Source organism: Parastagonospora nodorum (genome assembly GCF_000146915.1).
Source record: "Parastagonospora nodorum SN15 chromosome Unknown scaffold_26, whole genome shotgun sequence".
In the NCBI taxonomy this organism is placed as follows: Eukaryota; Fungi; Ascomycota; class Dothideomycetes; order Pleosporales; family Phaeosphaeriaceae; genus Parastagonospora; species Parastagonospora nodorum.
The window spans coordinates 59,007-78,021 of NW_001884574.1; the positions used below are offsets into that span (position 1 = coordinate 59,007).

General features: G+C 51.6%; 13 protein-coding genes across 13 annotated transcripts in view; 7 read left to right on the forward strand and 6 right to left on the reverse strand.

Moving 5' to 3' along the window:
• Window positions 1-93, forward strand: part of SNOG_13282 (hypothetical protein) — a gene marked incomplete at both ends in the record, with an annotated part of 486 nt that extends 393 nt beyond the window's left edge. The window contains one exon of the mRNA XM_001803439.1: window positions 40-93. Within this exon, the coding sequence (XP_001803491.1) occupies window positions 40-93 (54 nt within the window). The remainder of the gene's footprint in view (window positions 1-39) is intronic.
• Window positions 94-916: 823 nt separating this feature from the next.
• On the forward strand, window positions 917-2,420 carry SNOG_13283 (hypothetical protein; the record flags this gene model as incomplete). The annotated part of the gene is made up of 2 exons (XM_001803440.1): window positions 917-1,154; window positions 1,402-2,420. 2 exons carry the CDS (start codon window positions 917-919, stop codon window positions 2,418-2,420), a joined length of 1,257 nt encoding a protein of 418 aa, XP_001803492.1.
• Window positions 2,421-3,150: 730 nt separating this feature from the next.
• Window positions 3,151-4,436, reverse strand: SNOG_13284 (hypothetical protein; the record flags this gene model as incomplete). The annotated part of the gene is made up of 4 exons (XM_001803441.1): window positions 3,151-3,682; window positions 3,723-3,861; window positions 3,897-4,154; window positions 4,310-4,436. 4 exons carry the CDS (start codon window positions 4,434-4,436, stop codon window positions 3,151-3,153), a joined length of 1,056 nt encoding a protein of 351 aa, XP_001803493.1.
• A 355-nt stretch (window positions 4,437-4,791) lies between these two features.
• On the reverse strand, window positions 4,792-5,880 carry SNOG_13285 (hypothetical protein; the record flags this gene model as incomplete). Its single annotated transcript, XM_001803442.1, has 5 exons — window positions 4,792-4,927; window positions 4,979-5,297; window positions 5,551-5,589; window positions 5,716-5,761; window positions 5,863-5,880. The coding sequence occupies 5 exons, from the start codon at window positions 5,878-5,880 to the stop codon at window positions 4,792-4,794; spliced, it is 558 nt and encodes a 185-aa protein (XP_001803494.1).
• A 423-nt stretch (window positions 5,881-6,303) lies between these two features.
• On the reverse strand, window positions 6,304-6,559 carry SNOG_13286 (hypothetical protein; the record flags this gene model as incomplete). The annotated part of the gene is made up of 2 exons (XM_001803443.1): window positions 6,304-6,437; window positions 6,472-6,559. The coding sequence occupies 2 exons, from the start codon at window positions 6,557-6,559 to the stop codon at window positions 6,304-6,306; spliced, it is 222 nt and encodes a 73-aa protein (XP_001803495.1).
• Window positions 6,560-7,030: 471 nt separating this feature from the next.
• Window positions 7,031-7,919, reverse strand: SNOG_13287 (hypothetical protein). Its single transcript, XM_001803444.1, has 2 exons — window positions 7,665-7,919; window positions 7,031-7,497 (listed from the first exon to the last, which is right to left on the reverse strand). The coding sequence occupies exon 1, from the start codon at window positions 7,827-7,829 to the stop codon at window positions 7,665-7,667; it is 165 nt and encodes a 54-aa protein (XP_001803496.1). The 5' UTR covers window positions 7,830-7,919; the 3' UTR covers window positions 7,031-7,497.
• A 756-nt stretch (window positions 7,920-8,675) lies between these two features.
• Window positions 8,676-9,543, forward strand: SNOG_13288 (hypothetical protein; the record flags this gene model as incomplete). Its single annotated transcript, XM_001803445.1, has 2 exons — window positions 8,676-8,803; window positions 9,039-9,543. 2 exons carry the CDS (start codon window positions 8,676-8,678, stop codon window positions 9,541-9,543), a joined length of 633 nt encoding a protein of 210 aa, XP_001803497.1.
• A 33-nt stretch (window positions 9,544-9,576) lies between these two features.
• On the forward strand, window positions 9,577-10,128 carry SNOG_13289 (hypothetical protein; the record flags this gene model as incomplete). The annotated part of the gene is made up of 2 exons (XM_001803446.1): window positions 9,577-9,847; window positions 9,935-10,128. 2 exons carry the CDS (start codon window positions 9,577-9,579, stop codon window positions 10,126-10,128), a joined length of 465 nt encoding a protein of 154 aa, XP_001803498.1.
• Window positions 10,129-10,150: 22 nt separating this feature from the next.
• Window positions 10,151-10,655, reverse strand: SNOG_13290 (hypothetical protein; the record flags this gene model as incomplete). Its single annotated transcript, XM_001803447.1, has 2 exons — window positions 10,151-10,376; window positions 10,564-10,655. The coding sequence occupies 2 exons, from the start codon at window positions 10,653-10,655 to the stop codon at window positions 10,151-10,153; spliced, it is 318 nt and encodes a 105-aa protein (XP_001803499.1).
• Window positions 10,656-10,954: 299 nt separating this feature from the next.
• Window positions 10,955-11,953, forward strand: SNOG_13291 (hypothetical protein; the record flags this gene model as incomplete). The annotated part of the gene is made up of 5 exons (XM_001803448.1): window positions 10,955-11,028; window positions 11,331-11,451; window positions 11,599-11,625; window positions 11,654-11,688; window positions 11,890-11,953. The coding sequence occupies 5 exons, from the start codon at window positions 10,955-10,957 to the stop codon at window positions 11,951-11,953; spliced, it is 321 nt and encodes a 106-aa protein (XP_001803500.1).
• Window positions 11,954-12,915: 962 nt separating this feature from the next.
• Window positions 12,916-14,763, forward strand: SNOG_13293 (hypothetical protein; the record flags this gene model as incomplete). The annotated part of the gene is made up of 4 exons (XM_001803449.1): window positions 12,916-13,048; window positions 13,134-13,265; window positions 13,317-14,011; window positions 14,060-14,763. The coding sequence occupies 4 exons, from the start codon at window positions 12,916-12,918 to the stop codon at window positions 14,699-14,701; spliced, it is 1,602 nt and encodes a 533-aa protein (XP_001803501.1). The 3' UTR covers window positions 14,702-14,763.
• Window positions 14,764-16,511: 1,748 nt separating this feature from the next.
• SNOG_13294 (hypothetical protein) lies at window positions 16,512-16,851 on the forward strand (the record flags this gene model as incomplete). Its single annotated transcript, XM_001803450.1, has 3 exons — window positions 16,512-16,633; window positions 16,727-16,755; window positions 16,790-16,851. 3 exons carry the CDS (start codon window positions 16,512-16,514, stop codon window positions 16,849-16,851), a joined length of 213 nt encoding a protein of 70 aa, XP_001803502.1.
• A 290-nt stretch (window positions 16,852-17,141) lies between these two features.
• SNOG_13295 (hypothetical protein) lies at window positions 17,142-18,542 on the reverse strand (the record flags this gene model as incomplete). The annotated part of the gene is made up of 4 exons (XM_001803451.1): window positions 17,142-17,434; window positions 17,489-17,696; window positions 17,849-18,456; window positions 18,506-18,542. The coding sequence occupies 4 exons, from the start codon at window positions 18,540-18,542 to the stop codon at window positions 17,142-17,144; spliced, it is 1,146 nt and encodes a 381-aa protein (XP_001803503.1).
• Between the last annotated feature and the right edge of the window lie 473 nt (window positions 18,543-19,015).

The window sequence follows — 19,015 nt, forward strand, 5'->3', positions numbered from 1 at the left end:
CCCTCCCAGCAGCCGACCAACGCTGCTCCTCATGGCAAGATCGGTGTCGCTGTCGGCATCGTTGCGCTCGCCCTGGGCGTCCTCGGCGCTTAGATGTGAGCTTACACATACGACCTGAACAAGTGCATGATACGTGTATCTATAGGCCTTAGCTTCGTGGCTCGCGCTTATCACCGCGATCGATGGAGCTATGAACATGCCTGGATGTTAATGGATGCTGAATAATGGAACAAATGAAAAGACTTAACTCAACCTGAATCTACTGTGCTTGTGATCATGTCCTCACTATTAATGACGTTCGCCTGCTGCTTTGAGTTTACCGCTAAACATAACGCCCTTTCGCAGCCCCCCTATCGTCATACCCCAAAGTCAACGTATTCTATGTGATTATCAAACGTAGATGATGCGACAGCACACGTGCGGGTCCAAATCCCGCGATTTTCAATTCTCGTCTCGCGCTCAACGAGGATTCTACTATGAGCTATACGTCATACTGCTAGCATGTTAACCTGGTATGTGAAATGGGCTTACTGGTTGTGAGAGGACGTTCATTCATTGTGCCATACTACTTTCGGTTTAGCGCTCTTTTCAAAGCTCAACCAAGTTTCGTCTTTAAATCTGTCACGAGCAAGTTTAAATAATGACTTGTTCCCAATTGCTCGTGTAGCAAGACTTCTCTGTGAGGTATAGTTGACCCTGGATTCTATCGCAAATCCAACGTCCCATGACTTTGGTCGACCTCTGCCGTACGGAAGCATCTGGCATGACAAAGGCGACGCTCGCCTCACGTATCACAACCACACCAACAAAGCAAGCGAGACATCTTCAATTCTTTGGAAAGCCCATCAGAAAATGGGAAGAAGGTCTCGCTCTTTCTGTCCGCCTCAACACGATTTCACTCTAGCCCTTGACAATCATGCCACCCAAGAAGAAATCCTCGAAGAAGAATGAGCTTCTTTTCCTCAACAAGCACCCGTTCATTCTACAAACAGCTGTGGATAGAATCTACGGATGTATCATTGGCTCTGCACTTGGGGACACGATCGGCCTGTACACTGAATTTCTAACAAAGGCCGAGAGCGCGCGAATTTACGCAAGTCGAAGGTTCCAGCTCACTGAGCCACTGACTGAGTCCCATCCTGATGGTCACCGAAGTGAGGATATCCAGCTTCACGATATCTTCCAATGAGTCATGTGGCTAAGTTCCTTCATAATGCAACTGATACTAACGAGTTCTAGCACGCTTTGCGGCATGCGCCTGGACGGACGATACAGACCAAGCCCTGCTCATCATCTTGTCGTACTTACACAACTATACCCATGCCCCAGTGGGCATGACTCAGAAACCAACTAGCAAACCCAACCTTCATGCGAGTACCGAGCTTCCCTCCGATTTTGCAGTTCGTCTTGGAGTATGGATCGACCAAGGCTTACTCGCATTGAACCGCCACATGTGCGGCCTTGGTGCATTAGTCGGCAAGGTCGTAGGGGACAAATCGTACCTTGATAATCCAAAGGGTATCGCAGCCAGAGCTTGGGTTGCATCGGGTCACGCTGTAGCACCTAACGGGAGCTTGATGCGTACGCATCCCATCGGCGTTATCGGCATTGGATTGAGCGAACAAGAGACGTGGGACTTGGCTGCCAATGTTGGTTTCACGACGCATGTTGATCCGCGTTGTACAGTCTCATGTTGTGTTGAAGTTGCTTTGATTCGAGGGCTGCTTCGAGGCGACATTCGGAACGAGGAGCATGTCAATTCTTGCATTGAGCGTACCTTTTCGTATGCGAAAGGCAACCAAGATCATATGAACCCAGCTGGAGAAGACGGATTGATGGAAGAAGAGCTTGATGCTCGCCTTGACCGGAACGAGTTCGAAGAACACTGCTATGCTGAAACTCTGGAGGACCTGAATCTTGACGAAGACCGAAAGATTGGCTATGTGTACAAATGTCTCGGATCAGCCATCTTTTTGCTACGATCCGCCATGCGCAGAAACACTGCTCTCGATGGCAATGATCCAATTCACGTCGCATCGATATTCGAAGACCTCACCGTCGACTTGATCATGGAAGGGGGCGATGCCGATACCAACGCTGCAGCCGCGTGCGCTTTGTTAGGCGCATATGTTGGTCATGCCAATCTGCCGTCTCACTGGATAAGGGGGCTGGCCCACAGGCAGTGGCTTACAGACAAAACCTATCGACTGACTGTAGCGAGCGGTGTGCTGCCAGGCACATTGGAACCTAAAGAAGACGAAGGTGCAGAAGGTCCAAGAGGTCTGATGGAACCATCAGAAAGGAGACAGCGAGATGCCAGAATCCACAAGCGAGAGGCGGAGAGGAGAGCGTGGGCGAGAGTGTATCAAACAGAATGGAAGAAGAGGAAATTTGAGCAGCGGAGACCAGAAGAGCAGTAGAATGGATAGACCGCTGTATTAAAAACGATAAATGCGCAAACTTCTTGTGTTCTTCGTTCGCGTTGTGAGGAGACAGTGCCAATGTCAAGGGATAGTCGCCGAGTCATTGTAGGGTTTCGAAATTATTGAACCGATGCAGTGGTTTTCTTTGTACCTGAAGACAGCCAGACCTAGGTGCCTTTGACTTTTCAAGCTCACCGTGAGAAGTGGTACGCTCGGAAGCAAGGTCACATGAACTCTTGTCTCGATGCAGTGAGCTTCGCGCACCAGTTTGTATGATACAGAAAGATGTTTCAGCAATATAAGTATAGAAAGCATATAGCGCAGTAACAAGTTCCATACGGGCCCATGACTTCGTTGACTCAAGCAGAACGACTAGCCGATCAGGCCGACCAGCCAGTCCAAGGGTAAGCGGCATCAAAGCGGCGGGCTACGCGGCGCCCTATCTCGCTTCCCATCAGATCATCGTGCGACATGGTGCAATTGCTTTTCACGGTGCCATGTGATCCCGAGATAACCGCGATCGCAGTCGGCTAATGTACCCGGGATTATTGACAAGGCAGAAGAGGCGAAAAAGCAACAGGTGGAAGGGGGCTTCATGAGTAATGGACCGCGCAAGGGATGTGGCATGAAACGGCGATGATGATCATTACTATGTTCTACCTGACATGCTGCAGCCACAATCCTTCCATAGTGGCCAATGATTGTAAGGAATAAAGCAGCTAATATTTCACATTGTCGCTCCAGCCGGCGTGTCTCCATCAACGTCTAGGATGGCGCCTTCCTCTACGTCCTTTGGCTTGATTAGCTGGATGCTGATCTCTGGATCTTGGCTGTATATTCTGAGACCCAAGACGCATACAGCGTTCCAGGGCCCAGAAGTATTGTCTAGACGAGCAGGAGGAGACTGCTGCTGCTGTGGTGGTGGAGGCGCATCGCCATACACGCCGTGTGGTTGTCCGTACATGGGTCTAGACGGGCCAGGACTGTCTACCGTTGAAGGTGGCGCGGTCTGACCCTCTACCTTCGGTAGCAGTAAGTTCTCGGTTGCATCTTGGGTTTCCTGTTCATCGTCGCTGGCGACATTGGTCTTGGTCTCTGGCTTGCTACGCGCTTCAATTGCATCGTCTTCTGTCACTTTGGCCTTCACCCCAGGCCGCTCTTCATGCACAGTGGTAGGAGATGACGCGTCGTGTTCGATCTTGTCAGTGTGGCCAGGAGCTAGTGCCTGATCCTGCTCGCCTTTAGCTCCTTTGTTCGATCTGTTGTAGTTTCCTTAGGCGACTCTCTCGAATTCCGTGCCTTCTCTCTCTTCCAAGTTTCGTACTAACTTTCTCTTCCTTCTTCCATGCCTCGGATTCCTCCATCTCTCTTGCTTCTTCCTCGATTTGCTTTTTCTTCTTCTGGTATCCCCCCTTTGCTTCTGCTCTCGCTTCCTCCTCTGCTCATCACTGGGCTCGCTAGTACCCTTCGCACTAGCAATGTCATATGATATCTCCCTCAGCTTCCGGGGATTCGTCTCCACAAACTTGACTGCCACATCTTGCACTTCAGGAGCATCGGCATTGTGCGGGGCTTCAATCTTAGCGAGGACCTTGTAAATGCCGGCTTTCAGGTTGACCTCCGCTGAAATACTGCGATTTCCAAACCAGTCGCCCGCCTTACAGCCTTTTTCTTGCAGGATGAAATGCAAATCAAATTCATATTTGCCCTCCAAGCCCTTGAAGTACCGGCCTTCAAGCTTAGTGTGTTAGCAATCTTCCACAATGTCAAAAGCCACATTAAATGCCTGACAAAGCACAAACACAATCGGTCCAGCGTTTTTGACTTCGACGGAGAATTTGGTGTTCAAGTATCCCGCCACCCAAGCAACTGAAACAATCCTTCACAACTGTCCAAGATCGGTCGAAAGTACGATCCTGGAGAAGGGGCGGAGAAGAAAAATTGATCGTTGAGCTGGAGCAACTCCTTCCACAAACGCTCCGTGCTCAGGATGTGATCCGTCAAGATTTTCATGGTTACATCTCCCGCCAGGTTTTCAACTGCCTCGCCACTGACGCCGCCAGCGATTGCGTTGTGGTCGCCATACGCCTTGGCATACGCCTTTTTTCCCTTTTAGTAATGGGAGCCAAGTTTCGTTCTCATGGGGACACGACGCCAAATTAAGGCGCTTCTGATCCGATCTGGTGGTTCTTCTTGTATTTTGTCTCCTTCACTCCGGTTGGGTCATATCTGTCGCCGTACGAGTCAAAATCGCTGTATTTGAGGTAGGGATTGTCGTCCACAACAATCCAAATCCATTAGCCATCTTGGTAGAAAATAGATCCGTACACACCACACTCTTCGTCCCTCTCGACGCAAACTTTTCGAATCAAATCTGGATTGCTGCAGATGGTAGCCACAATGGCGATAAACCAGCAGTCTCCACTTCCCCCTTGGATAACATCTGAAGTTTGGAGCCGTCAATCCCAAACTCGGGTTTATCAACCACCCAGTCGATGCGGTGGCTAAGAATCGGGTCAGTAGATGCCATGACTCAATGAGGCATTACTACTTACAAAGAGCCCGGGCGTGGTTCGTCACCATCATCAGCACTAGCTCTTGTCAAGAGCTTTGCATCTGCAATAAAGTCGACTGGTGCAGCATTCTGCATGAGAACATCGGCCTGGATGAGTGTTTTCAGAGCGGAGCCCAAGCTTCGAGGGCTTATCGCGGATGCTACCGTAGCAGCAGGTTTCTCGTCATACCAGTACTTGAGTCCCTGGAGGCAGTTCTTCTCCGACAGATCTTCAGCATCAAAGTCTGTGTTAACAAATTTCTCATTGGTGCGGTGGCATTCTCGGAGAATGCACTTCACGCGAGAGTGACACTCGGTAGCTGCAGCTTCGTATTAGTCTGCGGCGCTCTTGCCTGCTGATGTGGCTGTTTGACGCTTATGTGGAAGTAAATTGCATGAAGGCTTGGAGGGAAGATCTTGGTAACTTCGGCAGGCCTCTGCATGATCTGTGCCTCCCAAAACTCGTTTGATCGCCTCTTGGGGTGCATTTATCACCTGACTATCGCTGCTAGAGACGCAACTCATATTTGCTTTTCTATTCGGTTGCACGTCGGCCGTTCTCGTATCACGTACAATGGAGATCGTAAGACGATTGATCTGCGTGACGTGGACCTAGACGAAGTGTTTTGTGGACCGAAAAAAAGGGATTTGGAAGCCTGAAGAAAGCTGGTTGAGGCTGATATTGATTGGTGTTGCTGTTATATGTGCAAGTTGGGGGCTAAATCGGCCGTGGCTTACTTGTGCGGTTGAGTGAGCTGTCTAAGGTGGAGACGTCCCGCCAACACTTGCATATTACTAGTAAAATAAGCTTCGAGGAGAGCCCGTTAGTGTACTCGGAAGTTCCCAGTTTGCTTCATTCCGAAAGAAAAGAGCCACCATGCATACGGAAGGTAGAGATGCCATGACGGTTGTCAATGGTTCTAAGCCACCCGCCGAAAAGGGTATGCCGGCTTCCTGAGATTACATGCCCACAGAGCCTCCGATTCGCACGTGAGAAGGGCAGATAGCGTGTTAGCGCAGAACCTTGCGATAGTAGATGATCGAGAAATTATGTATGAAAGGCCGTGATCATCTTCTACCTAAGGCGGCTCGCGGCACAGCGCATGAATTTAGTGCGGCGGAGGGACACTCCGCGCGTACCGGTACCTAGTCAGAACTCAGCAACCACGTCTTACCCCGGCCAACCTCCAATCAACCTCAGAAATTTGCGACATTGAAGATGTGAATGCAACATGGTCGATGCATCAAGTTATTGCACATAGGCGTCATATTTTTATTTTTATTTTTTCACAAGAATGGCGTTTAAATACTCGAGTGACTGCAGAATCATGTCCGGAATACGAAGTCGCGGATGCGGACGGGTCTGGTATTGTTGGCAGTGATCATCCTGCTACGAGTCCTGTGGTCGAGCGGCATATGCCAGTGTGTTTGGGCTTGCGGCCTCATTGATTTGTCTTCGGCTGTATGTATTCACAAGGCTAAGCCCTCCTTGACAATAAGGTTCGGGGGTCTGCGTAGAGAGCGATCTTAAAGGTGTGTGCACAAAAGTGTGGCCGTGTTGCAAGTCGAGATCGTCGACCATTGCGACCTGATAAGGCAGGTATGGCAGGCGTGGTGTTATGGCAGGCCGAAAATGTAGAGCACAACACTCGGGGGCGGCAGATCCGGATCCGCGTTTGCAGCCATGGGTTGCGGTGAAGTCTCACTCGGACTATTGAACCTAAAATGTGATTGGATAAGACGTTGAACGGTTATCGACCAACCGAGTTTCTCTCGACTTTCTCTCGACTTTCTCTCGACTTTCTCTCAACATGGTCATTGCTGGGCAAAAGCGGCTGGCTGCATGATGAAGATGCGTTGGTAAGTTTGAATGTCTGTATTGAGCTGCCAAGGTGTGACTTGTAGGTACGCGAAACAGTTGTCTCCACCAATAGCGAAGATGTACACTTAGCTTGAGCGTCCGGACTCGGCTCGCTTCGTGGGAGCTATAGAAAAGGTACCCATATTGCCGAAACGCGGAACATTAAATAATTATAGTGTCGTGATTGGATCCATCATAAAAAAATTGAAGAGAAAGGTATAGCACCGAATAAACGCCAGAGCCGTCCGTGCTGTAAATGCTGAGAATGCGACCGAGAAGCATTTGCGAGGGTGTGTCGAAAGGCGATGACCGATTGCTGGGGCGTGTGAGAGTGCCCCTGCTTGAAACTGTCCAGACGGAATTTGCTTTTAGTCGTCGAGTAATGGAATGGACGCCTAAGAAGAAAACGGAGGCTGCATAGAAGAGGCCGCCTCTGGACCGAAGATTGAGCCGCCAGAACGCCGTGCTAAAATAAATAGAGGCAATGAGACCATGGTGATGGAATAGCTAATGGAGGGGAAATCGTCGCTTGTAAAGATCCGAAAATTGATAGCGCGAAATTTGAATCCGAGCTAGGCGAGCTTGGGCGCAAGATCGCGAGGGCGGCCCGGGTATTTGGATTCGCTAGCGATGCCGCCGATCTGTGGCCTGCGTTCAATCTGCGTCCAGCGAGTCAGCACCCTGAACGTGCATCACCAGAAGAAGTCTTGCTTGAAACACATCTGACGGTTGGTGTCGTATGTCAGGCGACAGTGGATCTGCAAGGAACGCACAGGCACGCAGAAGTGGCAGTGGAGAGAGAACGGGCGAGAACGGGTGGGCTCACCTATGATTTGGCTGCGCAGGGGCGGCAGGTCTTGAGTTTGCAGTTCTGGCATTCGTAGACGGATTGGTAGGGGCCGGTGTGGCAGATGTTGCAATTCCACGAGACGATTGTGGTGTCGGACTTGATGACCTTGAACGAGTGTGTGCAGTTTGCTGGGGCGGCCATGGTGAGGGTAGAGTTGGTGGTAATGGGGTTGGAGGTGGTGACGAGTATGGGTATGGTGGGAGTTTGGGGAAGTGGCGACTGGAGCGAACTGGAGGGAACGCATGTTAATTGTGTACCAGGGCGAGGGGCAGATATGTATGCTGGGATGTGCAGGACTCACGCGAGCAAGGTGCAGTGGGCGAGGGTCTGGCAATTCTGGCGTGGGATGTGCGCTCAAAGCCGAGGGTGGAGAGGGTACGTGAGTCGTGGCTGGTAAAAGCAAGTAGAAGGTGCAGATGCAGAGGCAGAGGCAGAGGGGAAGAGGTTGATTTGCAAGTAGTGCTGCACGAGGAAAGACTTGGTTGATGCTAGAGAGAGTGCAGACGCTAAGAGATGCGGATCTTGGGTCCGTCTTATACTGAGTTTCGATTGTAATTGACCGAAGCCCAACTGACATGGACTGCGACGGTAGCTGAGTCCATGTCCACCAGGTGCGGTAGTGTACAACAGCAGGCAGTGGGCAGCCGTCTCGCCGTGTTGCGGCCCTGGAGGATGGAGATCGAAAGCGGATGGCGGCCTTACAGATGGAGCAAAAGATACACTGGGCGTTACACAGCGAGGCCGCATGAGAGAGTTTGTCTGCTACGCTCTCGCCATGAGGCTCTCAAAGGGCAGGGCATGGTGGAGCTGGTCAAACGCGGGCTGACTGTTCCGCAGCCGCGGTCACGGTAGCATGGCCAGGTCGCGAAACCTTGTTGCAGGCGGGCGCGATGAGGTGTGAAATGCTCCGAGAAGCTTCGAGGATGGCGCTTCCGCGCCGGCGCAGCGTGCATGTCTCTGTGTCACACGCAGCGTCGCGGCGCCATCATGGGCCATGGCACCTTTGTGGCCGCTGCTGCCTCTGCCTCTGCCTCTACGTCTGCGTCTGCGTCTGCGTCTCCGCCTGCGTCTGGCTGCAGTGCGCGCGGCCGAACGAGGGCTAACGCCTGGCAGGGGTGCGAGGGGTGCGGGCCAATCTGGCGGCTCCCAGCGCTGTGGACGGCGCCATGGGGCCTAGGGCGAACTGGGGTTGCCGACATGACGACGTCGCCCATCGCGCCTGCTTGCTTTTCCTGTCGCTCCTTCCCCAGCACATCGCCATGCATCAATTCCCCTGCCCGTCTTTTCTTTTCGCTGATGAACACCTGAACACCTGAATACCATCGCACAACTTGCTGCATTCGCCCTCAGGACTGCTCTAAGACGGCCAGGAACCGAGCTGCATGAGCGGTCAACCATCCCAGACACCCTGCCCCCAAAGCGTCGCCCTGCAGACGCCCTCCACCCCGTTGCTTCTCCGCGTCTGGCCTGTCTTCTTTCCGTCTGCTTCGGGCCACCAAACCGGCCGTTCGCCGGAACAGGGCCCTCATCTGCCCGCCTGTCCGCCTGCCATTCGCTGCCCGCCCGCGACCACGGCCTGTGGCTGGGCCGCCCCGATGAGAGCTTCGGCGACGTTACACAGACGTGTACGCTCCCAGACCCTGCCGCCCCATCCATCTCTCCCAGAGCGACTCGACAGGGCCCATTAGGGCACTGTGACTGCTGCCGTTGGTACGGATGGCCGCCTTCGCCCTTTGCAGAAGACGCGCAGCTCCTCGATGCACCTGAGAGAAACGGGCACCGCCGCCGGCACCAGAGCACCCCTCTACCAGGTTCAGCTGGGCGCCGACATGTCGCATGCAGCCTCGTCTCTTAGAGCGTCCTTTAGCGTCCTGTACTGGCGTCCCTGATGCACCGCCAGCCCTTGGTAAGGCCGACCCTCGCATGCTCCACCAGACCACCTGCTGGCGTTGAATCGCCCAGCCCATCTCAACCACGAGCCATCTGGCGTGCGGAGACTCTGCTGTTTGTCATGACCGCGGTGCATGCTCCCAAGTCGACAGCCCTACTATGTAACCTGCCTAAACCAGCAGCAAGTGACCGCTTGACCACGACGAACAGACGCGACCGACCAGTGCAATGCTATGGACAGACGAAGAGTACGCCTGCTCGTGAACCATGTACGTCTCTCTATTTGGAGAAGCTCGGTGGAGTAGCGTATTCAACCATGCAGAACACATTCTTTCTGCGCGTCAAACAACATGTAGGTCGTTTCAATCTCTTACAAGCTTTGAGCCCAGCTTGCAGCATGACAAACCTGCACCCGCCTATTTTTCCTACCCTGCAAGATAAAGTCGGATCCATGTCTCGCGTCCTGTCGCGCCATTTCATCCTGTGGTGGCGCATACGCAACAACAAAGACCACACGCTGCAAGACCAAGTCACCAACACCCACTCCTGAACCTGATCTGTTCCAAGGGATATCATGACGGACGCTCGACTGGACCTAGATTGGGGCATCCCTGACCGATTATGTAACCAAGGACCTTGCGGTTGTACGGGATCGTTGTGAACCTGGTTCTCGGTTTCGCAAATGCAAGATCGGTGCCACCATCGATTTGGCGTCTGACAATGGCGCCTGTGGCGCTTCCCCATTGTGGAATGATGTGCGTCATCCCCTGGCTGTTTTTGCTAGCTTTGCCAAAATGCCTATTCGTTTGTCAAACATACTTGTCTCTTCTCCACGCGATTCGTCGCAGTCTTCACTTCTTCCAAAACGCTTCCAGTTCAGATGAGGTAGTCGCTAGTAAGACGGACACCATGTTCAACTGGCCTCAAAGATTGCCCAGGTGTCCCAAGTGAGCAAGTGAGCATGTCATGGCAGTCAGACACTGACGCGATGTATTTCACTGTAGTCGCCACGCGACTGTGCAGGACGAACGTGTCAGGGCCGCCAACCTGGTCGGCGTCGCCTCGAGTCACTGCCATGATACCACGCCTTACTCTATGAATTATGATTGCCAGCACATGCCAAAACCGGGGGATTCATTGTTTTTTTTTTAGAGAAGAACGCGTTGGGGGTCTTTTCGCTAGCATGAAGAAACATGAATTTGGCCATCTTTCCGCATGGCTGTCCCATACAGCAGTGTCGTTGAAGTGTGGAGTAACACAGAACGCCTGTTCTCGTCCACAGCTTCCTGCTTCAACCATAGACCAGGTCACCGGATCGGACGTCTTGTTCCTGGCGTCGCTATTGGCCAACATGCCACACCGCACCGTTTTCCGTCATGTCTCTTCGATCAACCATATACTGCATATTGAGCGGCATGTCCCAAGACCACTGCATCGAGGCGCAAACCTGGTATTCGGAGGCGAGCACTTCCCACTAGTGCCCGTCATTGATGTGACGTTGATGGCCAATCGGGTTGTTTTGCGTATAGCCTTATGACCTATATGGACAGCCATTGCTCCTCTCAATTCCCTACATTTGCAAATTGTGGACACCAACTGCCCTATGAAGCCACTTTTGCTGCTTTGGGAGGCATGCGATGGTCTCACAGCTCGGCGACATCCGAATCCGTGAGACGGCGTGCTACTGAGCGGCCCACACTGGATCCATCTTCATTTTACACCACTGATCCATCATGGTACGTACCAGAAAAGCGTGCGTCGTACCAACTCACCGCTCAATCTCATGTTCCACCAGTCGATCGAGGGCAGATCTGTATCTCCGCCACCAGGCCACAAAGAATGGGACCCACCAAAAGCCCTTCCTCACAACAGAGTACCCTAGGATCTCTTTGCAGACTAGCATGCTTGAGTCTCAAAAGCTGACTAGCTTCCAGAAGGTCATTGCATTAGTGGATCAGTGTTGCAATCTGTGATGGTACCTTGCAGCTCGCGTGATCAAACCAATATATACCGTCAGAAGTTATATACACCGGAAGCCTCCTCTGGAGTACGTGCAAAGGGACTCGTTCGTATAGGTATGCATCGCCTCCACAGGTACAGGATGGGAACTGTCAGTCCTTTGGCGCATGCAGCCGGCAATACTACCTGCGAAGATATGGTCGGCGCACCACAAGTTTTCCATCTCTGCATCTTAATCAACGGAGCTGGTTTGACAACGTGCCCCAACACTTTACCGGTAGTCTCTCCAACTCCGCCCTCACACGCAGCCACTATGAACGGAGTAAAGAATATTCATAACACGGGATACCAGTACGTGGATGAAATCATCACGTCTGTTCAACAAGTCTCTTGAGTCAAGCTCCGACATTGTCTGATTTTTGAAGTTATGAGATGATTATTGTCTGCACTCAGGCTCTGTCTCGGATGTCCCTCTGTCTGGTGATATGGATGACTCTATCGGATGACTTCCTTCTCGGGTTCATTTGAACTCCCAAGAATCTCATGCGCGAGGCCTCTGCCTGGTTGTTGCTTGCTTTTTGCGAAGCCCTGAGCTCGTTGTTGGTTATAATGTAGGTCCCTGGTGGGGCTACACGCCGGGTACCAACACAGAAACATCCGTACAAAGTGCGCACGGCTCTGCCCTGTCTCCTGAGTGCATCAAAGAGTGAAGCTAATTAGATTGATGTCGTGGTCAAAATATTTGCAAAGCATCGACTGATGTGGAGAAAGTCACAAATTGCGCGTTTGGCGTTGAGTACGAAACGGATACAGTGTTACACAGCCTCATAACTGGCTGGGCCGTAAGAAAGTGATCGTCGTACAGTACTGTGATCTCAATCCTACAATACGTATTGCAGAGCTCATAGTCTTATCGAAGGATCTCCGAGCCGAGAGAGTCAAGCAATCTTTGCGGCCTCGTAGGCTTCACAGCCACATGAGGCGTTCGGAGAGCTGGTGCCAGACTGATGACGATGTGGTCGACGTTCGGGGCGTGCGTGCTGGATGCGAAGATCATGAGTGGCTGCATTGGCTGGTATGATCGCGTGCCAACGCAGCAGAGCTTGTGTAACGCTTCCAAGGTTGGGCGCGGGCAGATGCATAAAGGCTAGCAAACTGCCGAAGTTTAGTTTACTGTTCAACTTGCATGCTCCCATACTTTCGCATCACAGTGCTCGGATTAACTCAAGGTCGATGCATTGGTGATCGTGAGCACGTTTCTGGACGAGGGGTTCCTTAGCGGCACGCTAATTGCGCCAATATCTGCAAAATAATGACAGGAAAGCATCAACGCGCGTTTTCTCATTACGAAAACGTCACGCTTCTCGGACCGCCCACGATGCGTGGTGCCATAGTTTTTGCTGGGTCTTCGCACCCTAAGCTTGTCGAGGGCATTTGCGACAGGTTGGGCACTAAACAGGGCTCGGCCACGCTGGGCAAGTTCAAGAACGGGGAGACGTCTGTTACCATACGTACGAGCAGTGCCCGCCTGAGTCCTTCGCAGACTGACAGAACATAGACACGTCGATCCGAAACAAAGATGTCTTCATCGTACAGAGTGGAAGCGAGAGGTTGGTAGCTGCGTCTTGAGCGCAACTGTCGCTAATAGCAGCAGAATCAACGATTCAGTCATGGAGCTACTGATCATGATCTCTGCCTGCAAAGGCGGCTCAGCCAAGTCTATCACGGGTGCGCATACCGTACAAACGCGTCGTGTCTGGTGCTAACTGGCTCGGTCAGCTGTTATGCCGTACTTCCCCTACTCGCGCCAATCGAAGAAGAAGCAGCATCGTGGGGCTATCACTGCTCGCATGGTCGCAAACCTCCTCCACGTCGCCGGCGTCAACCATGTCATAACCCTCGATCTGCATGCCTCGCAAATGCAGGGCTTCTTCAAATGCCCAGTCGACAACCTTGTTGCCGAGCCCCTCCTTTCTCGTTGGATCCGCGTGAACGTGCCGAACTGGCGTGAAGCTGTGGTGGTTAGCAAGAATCCCGGTGGGACAAAGCGCGTCACGTCACTCGCGGACGCGTTGAAGCTCAGCTTCGGCATAGTGACAACGGACAGGCGGAGGGCCGGGACTGCGGTGCATTGGAACGAGAGCGCCATGTTTGAGCAGCTCAGGCTCGATGGTGGCTACGAGTCGACTGCGCTGCCAGAGCCTGCCCTGGATGCGGACGCCGAGGTGACACCCATCAACAAGACCTCAAACGACGGCAAGCCAAAGCCAAAGGCACACCTGGCATCAGCCCCACTACAGCGACGCGTAAATGGCCTGTCCGAGTCCATTGGGAGCCCATTGTCCAAATCCATGCGGGCGAGCTCCATCGTGGAGCCCGAAGTACCACTTGAGCCAATACGAACCAACGTCAGCAATGCGCAGGACGAAGATGATCACAGTGCTGATGAGAGTGCCGAGGAATATACTGACGAGGTTTGTCGCAAAACAATCAGCGCATAGTAATCACTAACCACAAAATAGCGTGCACGGAATGTCATCCATGGACGTCTGGTACAAGGACATATCGTCGACGACACACACCCCTCTCCAGCCATCTCAGCCACCTCGCACACCACATGGCGGACCCGCCCGCCATCTGAAGGCGACGAAGATATACCTCCAAACATGATGTCCTCGTTCATGTCCACGACTTCATCAACAAGGAACAAGGACAGCGAGCACTCCCACGCGCTGGGCGGTACTTACGACGCGGCAGCATCATCAGAAGACGAGGAAGAAGATCTCATTAACCCCGAGCTGGAGACCATGGTCACTCTCGTTGGCAACGTCAAGAACCGGCCAGTCTTTATCGTCGACGACATGATGGACAAATCAGCGTCCTGGATTGCAGCTGCTGAGACAGTTGTCAAACGGGGCGGCGCAACCAAAGTCTATTGCTTTGCTACTCATGGCCTTTTCGGTGGTGACTGCCTCGAAGAGATGAACAAGTGCGACCTCATCGAGAAAATCATCATCACCAATGCTTTTCCGATTCCCGAGTACAAGCAAGACCAGGCGCGAAACAAGCTTGTCGTTATCAATGTTGACAATCTGCTGGCCGAGTCGATCAGGCGCAATCACCACGGCGAAAGCATGTCACAGCTGTTCATGCACTACGACTGAGCCATATTTACCCATCTGGCAGTTCGTCTTTTCTATACAACTTTCATAGCGTTTGGGTGTTACGACTTACTTCAGTGGGAACTTTGGCGTTTTGAGGCCCCCGGGCGCGTTTGACCGTGGGGCGCAGCAGGAAAAGCTGGCACATTGATGGTGCACAAATGACTTTATGATAACCCCAAGGATACCTTGAAAGCAGTAAGCACAAGCTCTAGTTCAGAGCTATCCATCTCAACAGACTACAACAGTTGAGACCAGGTCATCCCCTTCAATTCGTCTCTCTCTCAGTTCTCTACTACTCTCTGCTCACCATACACTGGCATCATGCCACCAACGATGCAGGCCTCTGAGCCTGCAGGAGTCCCGTTCTTCATACGGACCACTCTTAACGGAACGTTGGGAGAATAAAACTAGTGAGGGCATCAACTGCTGGCTTTCGCTTTATCGGAAGCTGGATGATAGTTTTCGCTCGTACATTCGTATTCTGATCAATGAGTCGTGCCAGTGTTAGGCATTCTTCGGCTCGGGGCTGATCTGTAGAGGCGACATACTTTTTAGGGCTTGCTCAATGACAAAAGGTAAGGGCATAGCTGTGTTTGACCGCACTTTCAGGTAACTGCACCTTTGGCGACAATTCGTGCGCGCTGTCTCTGTAATATGAGCACTGTTCGAGCATCACTCAATTACGGCTGTATAATCTCATGACATCAATGATCATGTATAAGAGAGTAGTGTTTTTTGAGTGGGAATCAGAATTTGAGTAGAACGCACACAATTTGTTTCCGCATCTAGTGACGGTTCTTTAGAGTTTGTGAAGTTGATGTGCTTGCACCTTAAGACAGAGAGAATTTGAGAGCACAGGGTACAAGATGTCGCACGAAAAGGCTTGCTGGCTTCGCATGTTGTGCCACACGATCTCCTATCATTGTCTTGAGGGTTTCCTTTCAGACTGACATGGCGTTCTGGGGCCCTGTCTTCGAGGTATCGGCCATTCTGTATCATTACAACCACGACTTCGCGGACTAGTGCAATGTAGCTTGGGCTTCTTTTTGTCTTGGGGAATTGCATCATAAGTGTATGAGGCACGATAGTAGATTGACAGATCAGCACATTGTAGGACCAATCGAAACCTTCGACTTTGCAGTCGTCATGCTATTCTGACTTCGCATAGCGTGCAGAGAGAGACATCAATCGAAGCTTCACAAATAATAGCAAAGCACATCGTGACAAAATGAAGATCTTACCTGGGTACCTAGAAAGGTTGACTTTATACGTTGAAAACATGGAAAGCGAAGCGATCAGTGACAAACATAAGTTACAATGTTGTATAGTACAGGACAGGTGCTTTCTACTGTATAGATTCGACCAGTGCTCAAGTCTCAAGCCATGTTCCATTCCCAAAGTCTCCATGTTCCTCAGCTCTATAGCCATGTTTGAGCTCCATCTCGTTTCCATGGTGTTCACGTTATCGCACTACCGCGGCTCAGACACTTCACCGTCTGAACCATACCGCTGTGTATCAAACAACCACTAAACTTTCCCATTCTTGAACTTCTTCATGGCTCGCTTCCATGGAGAGCCGCATAAATGTACATGCACTGCCAGACAATCTACAGGCGGACTGGACTGACATGCTCAATCAACTATACAGCGATCGTCCCACTCGCTCATGAGCCACACCAAGAGGGCATCTGGTTCCGTGGAGACAGGCCTGCTGTCACAAACTGAATGTAAGCTGCATCACACCTGGGCTCCAAGAGCATGCAATGACTCCCTATAGGGTCCGGACCTTTCAGTTATACCTGCTCTCAACATGCGTATGTACCGCTACGCAATGAATGCATTCTCCGCAAACATGTTGGGGCGCTTTGGAGCAGAAAAAAAGCGAGAGCAACGCGAGAGGGAGTGGAACGGCTTGGGCGTGATGGAAACCATGTTAGAATTCTCTCCACCAAGTATTTGAGACGCTCGACAGTGGATGCACAATGGACGAACCGCGTAAGGAGCTTTTGAATAATCCATCGTAAGCACATCCGGCCACTATGAGGTTGGCAAATGTAAGTCCGAAACGTCTACTCACTGCCACTACAGTATGCGTACAATACTCCGCTTCCGACAGCTCACCTTTGATGTTTGCCTCTTATGGGCACTGATGTTCCTAGTATTCCTACGTTTGTATAACTTTCGCTGGTATCGTGTACATATTCACCCTTCTCAAACATGCACAAATGACTCCAAGTAAGTATGGAATTACAACGACACTTGACTGTACCAAATATACATTCTTATATTGCGTGATGTAGTGATATTTGAGCCGAATCGCCCCTAATGAAGTACCCGATCAAGCATGAGCCTGTCCAATGTAGACGCATACATTACGGCGACGCTCCGCGCCCCCCAAAAAAAAGTCGTATTGCTTTGCTCCGAGAGACCTCATAACGCATCACCTCTTAACCTCCACATCGACCTTTCCCTCACCCTCAGCATCAAAGAACAAACTGTTCCTCTTCTGATCCTGCTCTTCACCCAGGACCTTTTCCTTCTCCTTTCTAAACTCTTCTGCGCGCTTGAGATCGGGACTCAGGGGACCGGGACTGCTGCTCGGAGTCTTGTTGCCCCAGCCTTTGCGCTTCTCAGCTGCCCAACTGCCCCATGAGCTAAAATATGCGCCGGCAGATTGCTTGGCGGCTTGGATGTTTGCTTGAGCGTTGGTGAGGTCGGGAGGTTGTGGTTTCCCTGTTGGTATGTCAACTTGGAACGCCATTTTCATGGAAGAAGAACGTAACATACATTTCCCCTGAGCATCCACCGGTCTTCCTTCCTTCTCCGCCTGAAGTCTTTGTTCTTCTGCTCTCTTCCTCTGCGCCTCACGCATTGCCTCCATTTCCGCCCACAGACGATTATACGCGCTGCTGACTTTCTGCTGTCCGACAGCGAGTTGTTGTCCGAGCGCTTCTCTGCTTTTCTCGAGTCGCTCGTTGAGATGCATCTCAGCTACCTGCCTATTCGCCACGCGAGGATCAGCACACAGACACCAACAGATACAGCTTGGAATGTGGAGTTGGACATGAGACTGAGAAATGGGGTAAGTCATGGGCATGGGAGTGGAAAAGTAGATGATAAAACGTACTGTGCTAGTCGCCTTTGTACGTCCTCGATGCTGAGACCGCCAGAACAAGGGTGCTTGGCATCGACGATGTCGAAAAGATGCGAATCGGTGAACTTGTTCCAAATTCGAAAGTTCTCGGTCTGCATCCAAGCATGAACCCAGTCGTTTGAGAACTCGGAAGCTGGGTCGCCTTCGACATCGGTGATCATCGTTTCTTTGTGCGCGTTCTTCTCCATGTAGAGCTTATATTTGACAGAAGCAAGCATAGCCAGCAGGTACTCTTCAAACTGCATCCGAATAAACTCCTCACTTCCGGCATAACCGTGGTCCTTAGGCCGACTTGGGTTTGATTCGTCCCAAGTGTCTTGCACTGTTTGGGTAAGGAAATCTATCCATCTGCGGTCTGGTGTGGAAAGAACGGCTGCTTGTCGGAGAGAAGAAGAGGTGATGTTTACAGTATGATCATCAAGGTTAACCAGAATGTCGCTATAGCGGTCTTTCTGTTGAAGCAGGAGCGAGTTGGTCGAGCCAACGATATAGGATTTCGTGTCTTGATCAGCCAGCATATCGAGTTGCTGAAGTGGCGTATAAGGCCCGAATAGCGAGCCCTTGCCAAACAATGGTAGCGGCAGACCCATGTACGCAAGCACTGAAGTGATCAGTGTTATGTACAATCAAGCTTGAAGTAGTAGACTTACAGGATGCGCGTTCTGAGGTCTTCAAAGAGGTAGGCATAACGAGGTTCTCCTCGCAAGAATTGAATTTGGGGTCAGCGGAATCTTGTAGGTGGCGAATAAGGCCGGGTATCAGAGAAATGAGGGCAAACTGCATCATGCATAATCGCTCGCAGTGGGAACCAAAGAAAAGAACCTGACACTGTTAGCTCGGCTGTAGATAACGATGTGGGGAGGTACCTTGGGCTGAAGTAGAGCGCACTTGAACAGAACCAATGTCTGCCACTTGAACTCATGTATGAGTTCACGAAGCGACAAGCCTAGCTGGTCAGCATCCCTTTACTCACTAGTTGTATCAACCACTCACCAAAATCTTGATCAGCTTGTCCTCCTTGGTTCCTGAGGAACTGTGGTAGACTCTCCTGAAATCTTTGTAGGATCTCGATGTCCGTAAAGTCCTTCTGCGCAAACCAGGCCGCAGTGACGACGCCTAGTTGTGCCTTGATCGCACCGAAGCACTGCGGACGATCGCTG